The sequence below is a fragment of the Equus przewalskii genome, chromosome 1 (assembly GCF_037783145.1).
Source record: "Equus przewalskii isolate Varuska chromosome 1, EquPr2, whole genome shotgun sequence".
NCBI lineage: Eukaryota > Metazoa > Chordata > Mammalia > Perissodactyla > Equidae > Equus > Equus przewalskii.
In genome coordinates, this window is record NC_091831.1 from 97,446,033 (window position 1) to 97,460,944 (window position 14,912).

At 42.7% G+C, this 14,912-nt stretch overlaps 1 protein-coding gene across 22 annotated transcripts in view; it reads right to left on the reverse strand.

The window, feature by feature from the left end:
- AKAP13 (A-kinase anchoring protein 13) overlaps window positions 1-14,912 on the reverse strand; it is a 323,232-nt gene that overhangs the window by 132,147 nt on the left and 176,173 nt on the right. For all 22 annotated transcript variants that reach the window (XM_070618286.1, XM_070618278.1, XM_070618307.1 and 19 more), the window contains 2 exons: window positions 11,372-14,489; window positions 7,724-7,857 (listed from right to left, as the gene is read on the reverse strand). In XM_070618286.1, the coding sequence (XP_070474387.1) occupies window positions 7,724-7,857; window positions 11,372-14,489 (3,252 nt within the window). The remainder of the gene's footprint in view (window positions 1-7,723; window positions 7,858-11,371; window positions 14,490-14,912) is intronic.

Genomic DNA, 14,912 nt, shown 5'->3' on the forward strand with positions numbered 1-14,912 from the left:
CCCATACTGTGATTCTATCTTTACGTGTTTAACTAGATTCTAACTACACCAGGGGCAGAAACAGTATCTAACTTTTTAAAATTCCCTAGATATCTGATACAATACCTTTAACAGGAAAGGTACCCATTTAATGTTTACTAAATGAATAAATGAATGAAATCAAAGCCACAAGCTATATCACAAAATTGAGCAGCCTAAGAGGCCAAAAATATTTGAAATCAGTACCTCTGAAACCTTTTATGGAGAAAGAAAACAATTCCACATACTGTGTGCAACTTTACTCTTACGGTGGCCAACCAGCAAGGCACCAGCAGGCATCTTCTTAAAACACACAGTCAAAACCTAACATGAGAAGTCTAAAGCTGCCCCCATCACATATATCCCCGAGAGGGACCTAGAGCTTTCTTCACAGCTCAGATGACACTTTCCCTGTAGTTTTTCTACAATGGAAGCCTCCTCTTGTAAGAGGCAAAAACAAGCAGCCATAAAGTCATATTTATGTCAGTAAACTGAACACAGAACTTAGGATCAGAAGCAATAAATTAGTTTTTCTAAGATGGTGGCCCTTCCAAGTCTACTGGTAGAAATAATGGCTACATTACATTCAAGCCTGTGTTCCTGACTCAGAATGCACATATCGCCACTTCTACAAAAGAGAATCAGCTTTTAAAATGAAACCTGGAAAGCCACTTGAGGTAAATGATGTAAACATCATATACCATTCTTTAGAAACTTCCCTCCCTCGGGGGGTATACGGGAACTCAGTATCTCACTGAAAAATATCTATTCATAAGCAACCCTACGTTTACCCATATTTTAAAACTTATTAGACTATATCTTATTTATTGGTTTAATAATTGTCTCTTCCCACTGGAATATGAGCCTTTGAAGGCAGAGACTGACCTAGCGGAGGTCAAGGAACATTTGTTGAATCAAGTACTGAGTACATCAGTGCACCCTCACAGTTACACATAAAGTGAAACGGTAACCTAAATGAGTACTGCTGTGGCCTGATATAATGGGTAATTTTTTCTGACCATTCTAACCATCATCTATCTAAAATCGTTCATCCAGAGTCTTAAGAGGGGGTCTGATAATTCTGAGTTAGTTTAAAGTGAGATTAGAACTACATCTACTGCTCGTAAAATGCCTATTACATGCTAGACACTATACCGACTCTAGTTAGTACAAATCATCCTTGAAGCAGGCATCACCCCAAACTTGGGTGAGGAAACTGAGCCTCTAAACAAAAAGATCAAAGTGAAAAAACTGGGATCAAAACCTTGGTGTAGTGGGCTCCCCAGGCTTTCCACTGTGCTTGGCCACCATCCTTGGCTATCAATATAATGAGATAAAAATGAACAGAAGTGAAATGAAGAGCGTAAGAAATGGGTGCAACGAGTGATGAGAATCAGATCTGGTTCTTTTGTCACAACAGGAGGGAAAAAAAGGCACCCCCCCGACTGCCCCACAAATGCACATATGACGTATGGTTAAGCATTTCTATGAGAGAAAAAAGTGGATTACTAATGTAATTTATTTTAAGATTTCACAGCAAAACACCTTGGAAAATGTTCAAGGAACAACTAATTAGTTAAGAATTTGGCTATTAAACAAAGCGTGATTTAAAGAAGTCCTTCATGATTGTCCTTTTGGTCCAACACATAAGATACACACCCCCCAACACATATGAATTTATTCCAATAACTTTAGAATCATACACTGGCCAAAAATTAAGAGCTGGAAGGAACTTTAGAGATTACCTAACCATTATACAAAAGAGAAAATAGAGACCAGAGAAATTAAATAACTTGTTCAAGGTCGCTTAAAAATCTATAGCTAGATCATTAAATTATACCTTACATATAATATCTATAGATATTTTTACATTAAAGTTATAGGTCTTCTACTTGTGGCTTTACGATCTTGGGTTCTTCAAGGCACTTGTTTTTTGCAACTATCTACTCTAGAACAATATTTGCAGAATTTCCTGGAAACTCTCCATTTCAGAGGAGACACAAAGAGTTATCTTTATAAAATTTTGTATGAAAAAACAGAGGAGTAAATTTCCCTGTGGTTGAGGCTAGCTCTAGCTTTAAACTCAAAAGGGATAATGGCAGCGGGGTGGGCTGGCTCTGTTAAGAAGACTTATTGGCGACTCAGAAAGAGGCCAATTTACCTTTTCCTAGATGACACATACACCGCAAAACTACATATGTAAATATGACAGCAGAGAAATTTTTAAAAAACACCTTCTTTAAAATCAAAAACTATGAAATGAGAGGGTAGGACGTGCAAGCCACTTTGAACATCAGTGAGATGGCTTGTCAAGTTAGTTACCAAATGGCCTGCGAGCTGCCGTATTTTCCTATGGCAGCTGAGTCTGAAGGTGGGGGGAACAGCGACACCGAAGGAAAGCTTTGCATCAGACTCCTGGACTAGGGATGGAAATGCAAGCTCGCCCCCTTGAGACAAGAAAAGAAAAGATAATATTCCATCAAAAATAATGAAAGTACAGAGAGACTTCAAGGAGGAGATATTAACCAGAAATAGTCTGACACTGCCTTACCACAACCTTGAAGAAACAAATATTAATGTTGTTGTAAAAATAATTAAGAATAAAAATTCAGTTAAGTTGATGTTTGGCTATGTAGTTATAAAAAAGGGGAGCATGGTTCTGACTTAAAATGCTTTCTTGATTGGGGAGAGTGTGTTCAATGGAAAGTAGACTTTCCCAGTAATCTAATACTCAACATATGGGATTTTACAGTTGTACTTGAACATATTTGTTCTTGAGTGTTTGGCTGCTAGGAACCATGGGCATCCCGACAAGATATACTGGCTTGCTGAATTAACTGTTCCATATGGCTAAAAAGCTTATGTGATGAGCGTTTGGAAAAGGAATTATTACAGAGATACTTCAAAGAACAGATAGCCCAGGGAGGCAAGCTCCTTCCTAACGAACCTGACCACATATTGAAGAGAAAAGACTCCTTAAGACCTGGAGAATGCTGGTTTGCAGCACTGGGGCAGGGAGGCAAGTGTCATAATTCTTTCCTGACCCCACAGAGCATATCCTCAAGGTGAATGGTCCCAGAAGGCTTTCTCTTGTGAACTTAAGTATTCAATCTCATCTCTATACCTAGTCATATCATTCTGCAGGAAATAAAAGGCAGGTCTGGAAAATCTTAGTAATTTCTGCACCAAAAGCAAACTCTCTGGACAAACACTATCATGGTGGTATTTAGCTGCAGCTAAACAGATTATAGTAAGAACTTGAGACTTATTTTAAAGTGAAACAGCTTAGATCCTAAAATGGCCAAAGGAATTTCTCCAACCAGCACTGAAAGCACGGGCGTATAATGCAGTGGTTTTAGAATCTTATTGTGGGTAAGCATCATTCAGGAGTGCCAGTCTACAATGGAAAAACCCATCCAAGTGAACTGGATTCCCCAGAAGTGTACCCTCAGAATGGCTATTCTGAGAACCATAGTAAGTGAGGTTCTAGTCTAGCTTACAGAATTAACTACGCGAAATGAGGCAAGTCACTTAACCATGCTGAGACCATTTCTTCTCCTATAAGGCAACAGTGTTGTGTTGGACTTCAGATGATCTTTGAGGTTCACTGAAATTCTCAAGGTCTCAGAGGTAAAAACAAGCTCCATGTCTCCCCCCTTCAATTCACATCTGATGCTCTTCCTGAAGCCTTTATACTAACACTCAACAAGCAGAGCCCGAGCCTTGATGGTTTTAGGAACCACCACATGCCACTGGGTACTCAAATGAGTAAAATGAGTATGAGAATCTGAAGTCATGAAACTAATTAACGATATATAATGCTAAGCTGTAGCTACTGCGTGCCAGGCTCTGTTCTCAGTGCCTGACAGATATAACTCATTGAGGGAAAAAAAGACGACGACAAAAGGTAATCTGAGAACCCTGAAACCAGTAGTCTGTATGAGGGGCTAACACTGGAAATGAAACTAACGCATATTAAAGTTTTGCCAATACTTAACAAACTGCAACCACAAAATGCTGATAAAACGACTAATGCGAATAGGCCATAGTATTTGTGAGTAAATGAGCTGGCCTCCTAAATTGTGAAAAGATTTCAACCCAGTGAAGAAATATCTGTTAGGACCGGCTATCGTCTGTGGAAAAACCAGCAGCATTTAACACATACATGTGTATTTTATGAGAATATAAGCAAGTATTAATCTTGATATTGCCTAATTCCTTTATGAATCATGATTTTAAGTGTTATTAACCCTCGCGTAAGGGCTTATTTACAGCACAATGTGTCAAGCAGGTTAAGGAATGAAAAATTACTCCTCAATTTGTATGACAGGTATCATACTACTGGACTAAAGAAAATAGGAACCCAATTGTACCTTTTGTCTTTAAATACTTGGTAGTGCCACGCCTGCCTGAAGTCCCCAAGCGTTGACAATTATCTATGTTTAGAGAAGGTTACAAAACAGGAAGACTCCTATAAGAATTTAAAATGGATTCTTTATTTACATTTATTAGAAAATTGCCATAAACGCACCCCTGTTCTAGGGTTTCACGTCAGTAGCACAGCATAAAAGATACAAATTCTGCTTTACGTTTGGAGAGGATGATTCAGTAGAACAATGATTCAATGAAGCAGTGACTGGCCTATTCCCAAGGCCAACACGGAGACTGAGCATGCGTCAGAGAGACTGGATTAAATAATGTTCAACAAAAGCCACTCCACCCTCGACCACAATCACAAGCTCAAGTAACCCTTTTCAGACTGCAAACACAGATTCCAGAAGGTTGAGGCTGGAAGAGGAATAGAGATAAGGAAGCTGAACTCTGGAGAAGCCAAGTCAAAAAGCCGGTTTGGAGAGTCACGGAACTGGAACTCTGCCTCCCAGCCTGCAGCTTACTAACTACAGCTTTCACCACAAAACAAACAGAACAATCTGGAAAAGAAGTCGACTTGCTTTCTCTTTCTTTTCATCCACTGGTGCACAAGTGCTCTCTAGGCCAGGCGCCCACAAACTACTGACAGCGGCCCATCGCCTCTTTTTGTACAGCCCGTGAAAAAAATCTAAGAGTACATTTAAGGACTGAAACAAACTATTCAAAAAAGAGTATTTCATCACAAATGAACATTCTCTGAAATGCAAACCTCCTTAGTGACTATAAATAAAGTTTTATCGGAACACAGTCACACTCTTCTTTACATACAGCCTATGGCTTTCACACTACAGCAGCGAAGTCGACTCGTCATAACAGAGACTGGATGGCCCACAAAGCCTAAAATATTTACAATCTGCCCTTTACAAAAAAAGTCCACAGACTTCTCTCCTGACCCAGTGAAAACCTATACAATGCATGTACAGCATATGAAGAGTCAAACGGGAAGAAAATGGGACACGGGAAAAATTAGCTTTATCCTTTCAATTCACAGCAAAAAGGGCAAGTGTGGCAGAGTGTCAGGGAAGGAGGGAAGTGGTCAGACTTTACATGACACATTACAACAATGCTATGCACACAAACCTCGCCACTAGTTAGACCTGACAATCTTCAAGAACCAAAAATCCCATTAACATATGCTTTCTCCAAATGCACAAAGTGGGGGCAGACACAAAGCATAAGGCATAGCTATCTCCCAGCAACAGACAAATAACATGGTTCTAACCTACTGATACTCCTTAGAATATACCCACCAGTCACAGAGCCAGCCCGGGGTAAGAGTCACAAAGGAATGTGCCCTGTTGTGTAACTCCTAGGTCAGAAATCAAACTCCAGGCTCTCATTCTTGCAGAGTCTGACCTTGAACTAGTCATGTGACTCTCCAAGGGTCTAATTCTGTTATCTGTAAAATGAGGCCTCTTGACCAACTAGAAGAATATTCTCTCTCTCAACTCCTAAAACTAGAGGAAAAATGAGAACAGGAAAGAGATGAGGAGAGGAGGAAATTCTTTTTTTAATAATATTTTGTCTTCTTCTTTATGACAGACAAGATACAGTGAGGGTTGAGAGATCCTTCATTGGAAGGCAAAGGTTCTGTGGCCACGCACAAGGCTGTACTCCATGACACAAATGGCTCCAATGTCAGATGGAGGACGAAGAAACAGAGGCATTTGAATTCAAGGATGTGAGTTTGTTCCTTCCCTTTTTTAGGGGCTTCTAGAAACAAAGACACATGTACCCATGCAGGGTGTGTTCTCTTTTCTTTCCCCAGAGGCAAAAGCAACATCAGTCTGAATAATGCCTGTTAAGAAGTAGCCACCCAGGCATTAGTCATGAATATTATCTGTAATAAGGGGCGGGTTAGAACACTCAGCACCTCCTTGCCACTGGACTCCAATAAAACGAAGCTGGTTTATCACCGTTCATACACCGGGAACAGTTTGGGAGGGTACAGTTCTGTTTACCTTCTGGGGTAACTTTAAGAAAAAATACCACTTAGTCCTCTGAAGAGCAAAAACAGTGCCCTGTCAAGTCTAGGCGAGGAAGACTGATTTTTCTGAGAGGCAATATGATTTAGTCCACTAACTTGATTTTCAGCTTCCAAAAGGTTTTTTTTTAAACCAGCATGGAATCTAAAGCTTAGAGCACTGTTTCTCTCAACAAGTTTAAGTTCCCTTGTTTTAAAAGTTAACAGCTTTAAACAAGAAGAAAAATAATCTCAAGATGCTGAAGAAAAATATTTTTAAAAGTTACTGAATATTAAATACAGAATTATCATATGACCCAGCAAATCCACTACTAGGCATATGAAAACATATGTCTACACAAACGCATACACAAATGTTCACAGCAGTATTATTCACAACAGCCAAAAAGTGGAAACAATCCAAATGTGCAACAAAATGTATTCCATCCACACAATGGAATATTACTTGGCAATAAAAAGAAATGAAGTACTGATCAATGTGACACCACGGATGAACCTTGAAAGAGTATGCTAAGTGAAAGAAACCAGTCAGAAAAGACCACATATTGTACAATTCCATTTATATGAAGTTCCAGAATGGGCAATCCATAGAGACAGGCACATTAGTGACTACCAAGAGCTGGGTGAGGTATGGGGCACAGAGAGAAAGACTGCTAACGAGTATGGGGTGACGGTAATGTTCTAAAATTAGACAGTGGTGACGACTGCAGAACTCTGTAAATAAATTAAAAACTACTAAACTGTGCACTTTACGTGAATGGGTGGGTTTTATAGTATGTGAACTTTATCTCAATAAAGCTGTTATAAAAAGCCAACTGAACCTTTTTTTCATCACTAAAAATGACAACATATTTTAGACAGTGCTCAGTTATAAATTAAAATCTCATTTTTGCTATCAGTTATATATATATACATATACATATAAAATATATATATAAAGAAAGAAGAGTCAGATTAAAAAGGGTCAATAGATGCCCTTTAATGGTAATTTTCATTTTGTGACACGTTAAACTTGACGACAAACTGAAAAGTCTTGTGCTCATAGGGAAATCTTTTTCATTACCATCTCCGCCCTGCAGGAAGGCCCATTCCAAAAGCCTGCTATGTGGTGCACAGCATTTATGAAAGCTCAATTGCAACAACACGTTCACATTTGTACATAATGGAACAAGAGAGAAGGGGAAAAACACTTTTGTGAAAAAAATCCAAACAAAAAAACAAAACCATTAGCCAGACACAGCAGACCAGGCAACACACATTTTGTGCTTGCAGAGACTGGATGCCACTTACCGCCTGGGTCTTCGGGCCTTGTTTCATCTTGGGTGCCGCAGTGATGTTTCCTGTGGCCACCTCTTCAGAAACTGAACTCTCCCTGGTATTACTCAGAAAATCCACTTCATCTTCAGCTTTCGTGTCTGGCATTTCTGAAGAGAACAGGCAGGTTACAAGGTGCATTTGAAAAATCGATTCCTGCGCCTCAGTATTTACACAACAAGCTCCAGGTTTCAAGTGTTTTGTTTTGATTTGTGTTAAATGGAAAAATACTCTTGCTGTCAGGAGCTGGTGTCATTTCCGACCCTGTGCTGAGCTATTCCTTTATCACATGGCTGTATGGTTTTCCCTCACCTTCGTTTGGGTTTGTAGCTAAGGCAAGATCCGATTCAGTATCTATTGTACTTCCATTTCCCCTACCAACTCTTCATGACAAATCTATGAGTGTGGTGCTGACTTGCTTATGGAAAAGTAAATTCACAAGCTTTAAGGGAACAGACTAACAGCTGAAGCTACACAGTCCATCTTGACCATCATCAAAGAGGCAAGAGCTGTCCGTATGTGTTCAGGACAAAAAGGTAAAAGTAAAGGCTTGGGAAGAGTCTGACTTTCCTTAAAAACAAACTATACACTCTCATCTACACAGCACTGCAACTGATAAGACTGAACTATTCTAGAAGTTATTCTTTAAGTTTTTACACGTTTTCTTTAGAATTATGCTCAACAGACCAAACAGTAGTGGTTTTCGTTACCTGACCACCATATGGTCAAGCGAATACAGGAAGAAAGGAAGTGATGAAATGATATCTGAGGTAAATTTAGGCTTTGACACTTCTTCAAAAGAAAGTGATGAGTGAAGAGTAAAATTCACCTTGATAATCCAAACACAAATGGAACTCACGTGGAAAACTTTCTGAGGTTGTTATTAATCTGGTCACTCCACTACACTGGCAGAGAAGAATGTCCCTACACCAAATGGCAGGGAGGTTTCCTATCACCAAAAACTAAATTACATTAACATTTTATTCTAATAGTACATTGTGGCATGCACAGAGGGCGACTTCAGATTTACGAAAGTTACATTCCTATAAATGAACATTTATAAATCTTCTTTCTTTGCCCTTATTTATAATTTAATAATCTTACCAGCAACTTAAAGATGGGCAGACAAGTTTCCTTGCCCAAAACTAAAGTCTGTCCTATATTTCATAAAATGTGATTAAAGTTAAAAAAAGATCTAACTAAGCAATCCTCTTAGAAATATTCCTTGATCAAAACGTTTCTGAGTCGGAATAACTCCTTTGGTTGTTGATGATTTTTATTGTATTTATTTGGGAGTCTGATTTTTGGCATAACCTTTCTATCCTATATCCATCAACCAAAAACATGTATCTTGGCCAGGAGCAACCAGTCCCAAGGGTAAAGAGTGACTGCTGAGGCCTGAGGGGTGCTGGCGACCTCCACAGGACTAGTCTAGCTCAGGCATGTACAACTGACCCCCAAGCCCTGTGATCAACACTCTTGATGGGTGAATGGCAACATCCCCTCTTTCTAAAGGGAAGTTCTGTGCTCTCCCCATCTCAGCTTCCATTTGGCTCTTTATGCAGCAGTGTATAAAAACAGAAGCCAATGCCATGTGGCTCCGTCCAAGTCAGCAGTTAAGCTGACATCTCTTCACTCATAAAACAGTATGGTTAAATTCAAGAGCGGAATGTAAACTTCCTAGAAAATACCCTTTGGCTCTGAGCTCACACTCAGGTGCTTTTTCTCTAGGGCAGTGTGGCCAGGGACTTTCCCCAATCCTAGTTATTTTCCGAAGAAAGCACCGATTTCTCCATCACTGGCTACTTCTCTCTGCAGTCTGAGACCATGGGCAGCGGGCACATATGACTCCTCTTGGTAGCAGAACAAGTAACTCACCCACACATATGGACCAACCCCAAACCTAGAGATACTGTTGGAATGCCATACAAATTGTTTTCCATCCTAAAACCTTAGAATCTTAACAATCATTTCTTAGCATCTTGACTATGTTTGCATACTACTAAAAATCAAAAAGCCCTTTTCTCATAGGGTACTATAGACACAAACCTCACATAGTTTGCATCTGCTTGGGTTAAATTCTGACTAGTGAGCCAGAAAGAGAAATAATTCCAGCCCCTCTGGCCAAAGACGCAGCACCCAAATGAAAAGAACATAGCCAGGCGTCAGCTTACAGCCACTCCCATTCTTCTGAAATGTCAACCTGCCAGGGCCCCCAAAATAGACTTGTTGTTGTGCCTTCCTTTAAAAATTACAGACCATCTCATCTAAATTCTGAGATAGCAGTCAACGCACTTCTATCACTAACAAGCCAAAGCATTAATAAAACTACAAACCTGAAGTCACCAAAAATATTACCTCAGGTTTTTTAAATCCCTTAACTGGAAGAAAAAAATATATATAAATGGTTAAAAACCCTTTATCAGGGAAAATGACCACTTTGTTTAAATTGCTCTTTTTCCTGAGCAACTTCTTTTTCTGTTCCATTTGTTCATGTCTCGACACATTCCACCCCCGCACTCTTAACACATACTACATTTAAAAGGATTTTCAAAAATTAGAAAGAATAGCAAAAACAAACAAACAATAAAAACCAAGCAGGCACCTTCTTACCTACAAAGCCTGGGCGCGAGCATGGAGATAGGTCCTCTGTCTATACCTGGTAACAGGTGGTAGTCTTAGAGTGTGAATCAAACTGACCTTTAAAGACTTCAAGAGTCAATACTGAGTCCGACTCCAGTTTCAGCTTCAGCCTCAACCCCCCAAAAAGTTTTATTCAGATAGCTTCTTTCCACTGAGCAATAGTGGTTTCTCTTTGCTCTCTCTGGACATGGTTACCCACAGATGGAACAGGCTGCTGTGTGAGCAATCTGCTCAGTGCAGCTGCTTCACCGAGATAAGCAGACACAACGTCTGCCCTGTGACAGCAGCTCAGCAGACTGGGCTCGGGCGGAAATCCTGCATCCTATCCCCTGCGCTGTGCCCGGTTGTCAATTCCCAGACTGCTGCCCAAAAGCAACAGGCAATGGAACAGCAGGCCTGCTCCTCAGGCCGGAAAAGGAGGGAGCTCCCTTCCTCCCAGCCCTCACCGATGACCTAATGCCACCATTTGGGATGTCGGGCCATTGGCTTAGAACGATACTTAAACAGCTGTTTGTGAAATCGCTCTGACTCTAAATTTGCTCAGAACATAGACTGGAACGATAGGGAAAGAAAGGAGTTTCAGGCTTGTAAATAAAACACTTTTTCAGCACTGTCTTTCATGGTTCTAGAAAAAAGGACTAAGCCATGTGAATAAAAACATCTGATAAATTCCTTTATCGTTTCAGAGCACCTGTGATCTCGGCATTGTTTTCCAGGTGAGGAAAGTTGCAAGGGCTCCAGGGGGGCAGACAGCATTTACAGGCTTAAGCAATCGAGCTAGGAGTCTACAATACAGGAAGCAAAATCTGTCCAACCAGAGATGACGCGCCTCTCCTGATGGGGTGACTAGTCACTTGGAAACCTACACAAGGAACGCAAGACCTCTAAACAGCCGAGACACCTATATTTTACCAGCCATCACAGAGATTCTGAAGGGCATTTGTTTCCAGAACTGTTCACTTTATATCCTGCTTTGCTTACCTGTTGCCGGCTTAGGTCCTCGGACAGGCAGAATCATCTCCTCTGGCTCCTCACTTCCAGCAAAACATCCTGCACGGTTCCCAGGGGCTTCTCCACGAATACTGCCCATTTGTGGAGTCTCCCCAGGCAGGAGAGCGCTCACTTTCCCTGGAGAAGCACTCTCCAGCTGTTCAGTCTCTGGGCCCGTCTCTGAAGGACTGGACAGTGACATGTGACTTATTTCCCCCTCTGTGACCAGTGCTCCTGAGGCCCTGACTTGTTCTATGACGGCATCCACTATGCGACTCGCGGCCTCCTCGATCGAGTTTGCTCTCTGAGGCAGGTGCGTAGCTTCGGCAGCGACAGTGCAAGGTAGAGGGGAAGCACCCCTTTCCTGGCTGGGGGCCTTGTCATCACTGCTGGAGAGCCCTGTCTCTTTGGGGAGCTCTTTGGCAATAGGCTGCAGCAGCACATGACGCACCTCACCATCCATTCGTGCCTCCTTGGAGTCGCCCACGCCACAGCTGCTGTCTGCTCCCTCCTGCTTCCCTTTCTCCCAACCAAGAGGTACCATCTCTGGGGTGGCAGCGCCAGGCAGGTCAGTCACACCTTTGTCTGATACAGCTCCTGGCAAACCCAGAATCATATTCTTCTCTTGGCTCAACGAGACTTTTGGAATCGGGATGTCTTGGGTGTTGTGTGACACATCCTTTCTTCTGGCCCCAGGGGTATCTTGTGGAGCGTTAACCACTGCAACATCCAGTGCCACATTTCTACTCACCTCACAAGCAGTGTTTTTTCCTTGGGATTGAGTGTTTTTCACTCCAACAGATCGACTGCAATTAAGAGCCTGAGAGCCATCTGGCAACAGACCTGGCAACAGAGGTGAGCTGCTCTGCTCTGCACCCAAGGCTTCCTGGTTTGTGTCAGCCAGACTTGCTCCTGGTGGCACCAGGCTCTGTGCAGCTCCACCCTCAGTCAGCAGTGAGACTGGTGGGGCCACTTCCTTGTTATGTTTAGCTTCTGCATGAAGACAGGCCGAGGGTGTGCCCAGTGAATTACCCTGCTGAAGGGCTCTGTCCTCAGCACACGCAGCTGAGCTGGGTTCTCCACGGGATCCTGGTGCCTCCTGTCCAGGAGGAGGGGTTCTGTGCTCTTCTTGCAATGTATCTGAAGAAAGAGCGTCTTCCTTAATGGAGGAACAAGCCACTGCTTTATCCTTGTCACCTTGTCCCTGAGCTGCAGAGCCTTCTAGAACCACCAGACTTTTTCCTTCTTCAGTCAAAATGGAATCAGAGGCTGAAGTGGCCTTACTCACGTGTAGCAGGGAAGAGTCTGTGCCCTCCTCGATATTCAGAACTTCAGGGGCCGCTGAGAGGCAGGGACCCTCGTGCTCCCCACCAAGTCCTATGGGACTGGTATTCCCCATGGTGGGCTGAAGATCTGGAGCAGTGCAGGATGGGGACAGGCCTGCCGCACTGTCTTCTAGCGACTGCTTATCGGGATCATTCGAATCTCCGTCTGAGCCATCTCTACCATCTGTAGCCGTATGTAGTTCAGGGGTTGCTGTTCCCTTTTCTTTCTGGGAGGGGCCAAGAGAAAGTGCGTCATCTTTGGTTACTGATTCACTGCCTGGACTGCCTGCCAGAGAGAAAGTCCTGTCTGATGTCACAGCCTGGTCTGGCACCAGTTCTTTCTCAGCTTTGGGGACAACTGCATGTGGATGCAGAGCCACCTCAAGCATATTTGTTAAAGATGTTTCTAGTTTCAGATCTTTTCCTTGGTCTTCTTTATCCGAAACTTCGAGAGGACAAAAATCCACAGGTTTCTGGGTGTCTCTCACAGGGTCAGGGGTGGCTGTGTTAGCCTGTGGACCTTCAGAGCAGATGGCAGGGGGCAGATGTGTGTTGGGCAGCCCCGTGGTGGTGCTTTCAGGCTGGGTAACTACACCATCACCACGTTTTGCAGCCAAGACACCAGTAGAAGTCACTGTGTCCTGTGGACATGAAGAGGCAACACAAAGTTTATCATCTCCAGTTGTAGCACAGATGGGTGATTGGCTGTTTTGGCTTTGAACATGAGATGAATGAGTTTCTGATTTCTGGTTTGGCATAACATCCTTCTGTGGCCTGCAAACGGTTAAATGAGAGGGTGATACTGCTTCACACAGGCTTGCTAAGGGAGTGTCGGGTTGGAACCCATCGGAAATCTTGTCTTTTGCAGCAGCTGGAATTACTGGCAAGTTCTGACCTACTGGATCATCAGCACTCTCTTCACAACTTCTTGAAGCTTCAGTTTCTGCAGTTTTTTCAGTGGAGGTTTCTCCGTTACTAAATGCAAAGAGAGACTCAGCTGGTTTGTTTCCATCCAGGGAACCAGTGGCAGAGACACAGTTTGCAACACTGGCTTTATCCACAGGCTTGCTCGTGACTCTTACATCAGAGGCTCCAGCTGTGCTGATAGGAGAGTTCTCCAGTCTTTCCTTTGTACTTTCCCCTCCTTCAAGCACATTCTTCTGGACGGTCGCATCTGGGTTCATGAGACCACGTTCCCTTTCCCCTGCAGTCTCTGGGACACTGGCATCTGCTGTGGAACTGACTGCTGGTTCCCCTGCAGAGAAACACTGGGCCGTGCCTGGGTGCACCACGTCTCCCTGCAACACTCTGTCTCCACTGCTCGGAGACTCCTGGGCTGCGGCCACTGCAGATTTTGTTCCAGTTTCTTCATTTCTGATTCCACAGGATGGGAGGCCTTCTGTGCCCTTTCCTCCACACTCGGGCATGCCCTGAAGGCAGCTGTCAGGATCAGACACAGTCCCAGAGTCCACAGCAGGTGTTGGCTCCGCCTCGTCCCCTCTTCTCTGCACGCCTTTATTTTCCTTCCTACAGGAACAGTCTGTATTTTCTTCCTCAACCACACTTGACAAATCACAGGAACTTTCAACCTGCCCAACAGTGCTCGCCTGGCAGCATGAAGAGCTCTCAGTATCTTCAGGAGAAGAAAGCCGCTGGTTGTCCGTGGGCTCTGATGCACAGGGAAGAAATTGGCCATCCGTATCTTGGGCACTGGGCAGACTTGACGGATCCTGTGTTGTCACCATTAAGGGCACAAGATTGTCCATCTGCTTGAGGTTTGTTTTCTAGGAGAAAATGAAAGGTATTTTTAAAAAACTGTCCATGGGAAAAGATGCCACTGACACCTACAAGCAAAAATCCTGCTGGAGAGAACTCACTGCCTTTCCAGCCCTACTTAGGTCACATGATGGCTGATCTAAATAAATACAAATAAAGTTTTTCTTGCTCCTGATATCACTTTCCTCTCTCATAGCTGCATATCCACTGAAATGATAAAAAATGGTCAAGAATATAAATGACAACTATTTTCTAGTATTATGAACTTATTTTACAATATAGATTAAAACTGAGCCTCAAAAACCTTATTTTTAAAAAAGCACAGTGACTATCTTCAAATGAGCAGCTGAGAAAGACTTTTTTTTAATAGGGTCTCTAGAGGGGCAGAGGCTGCTTCCATCCCGCTGTATATATACAAGTGGAAACAAATC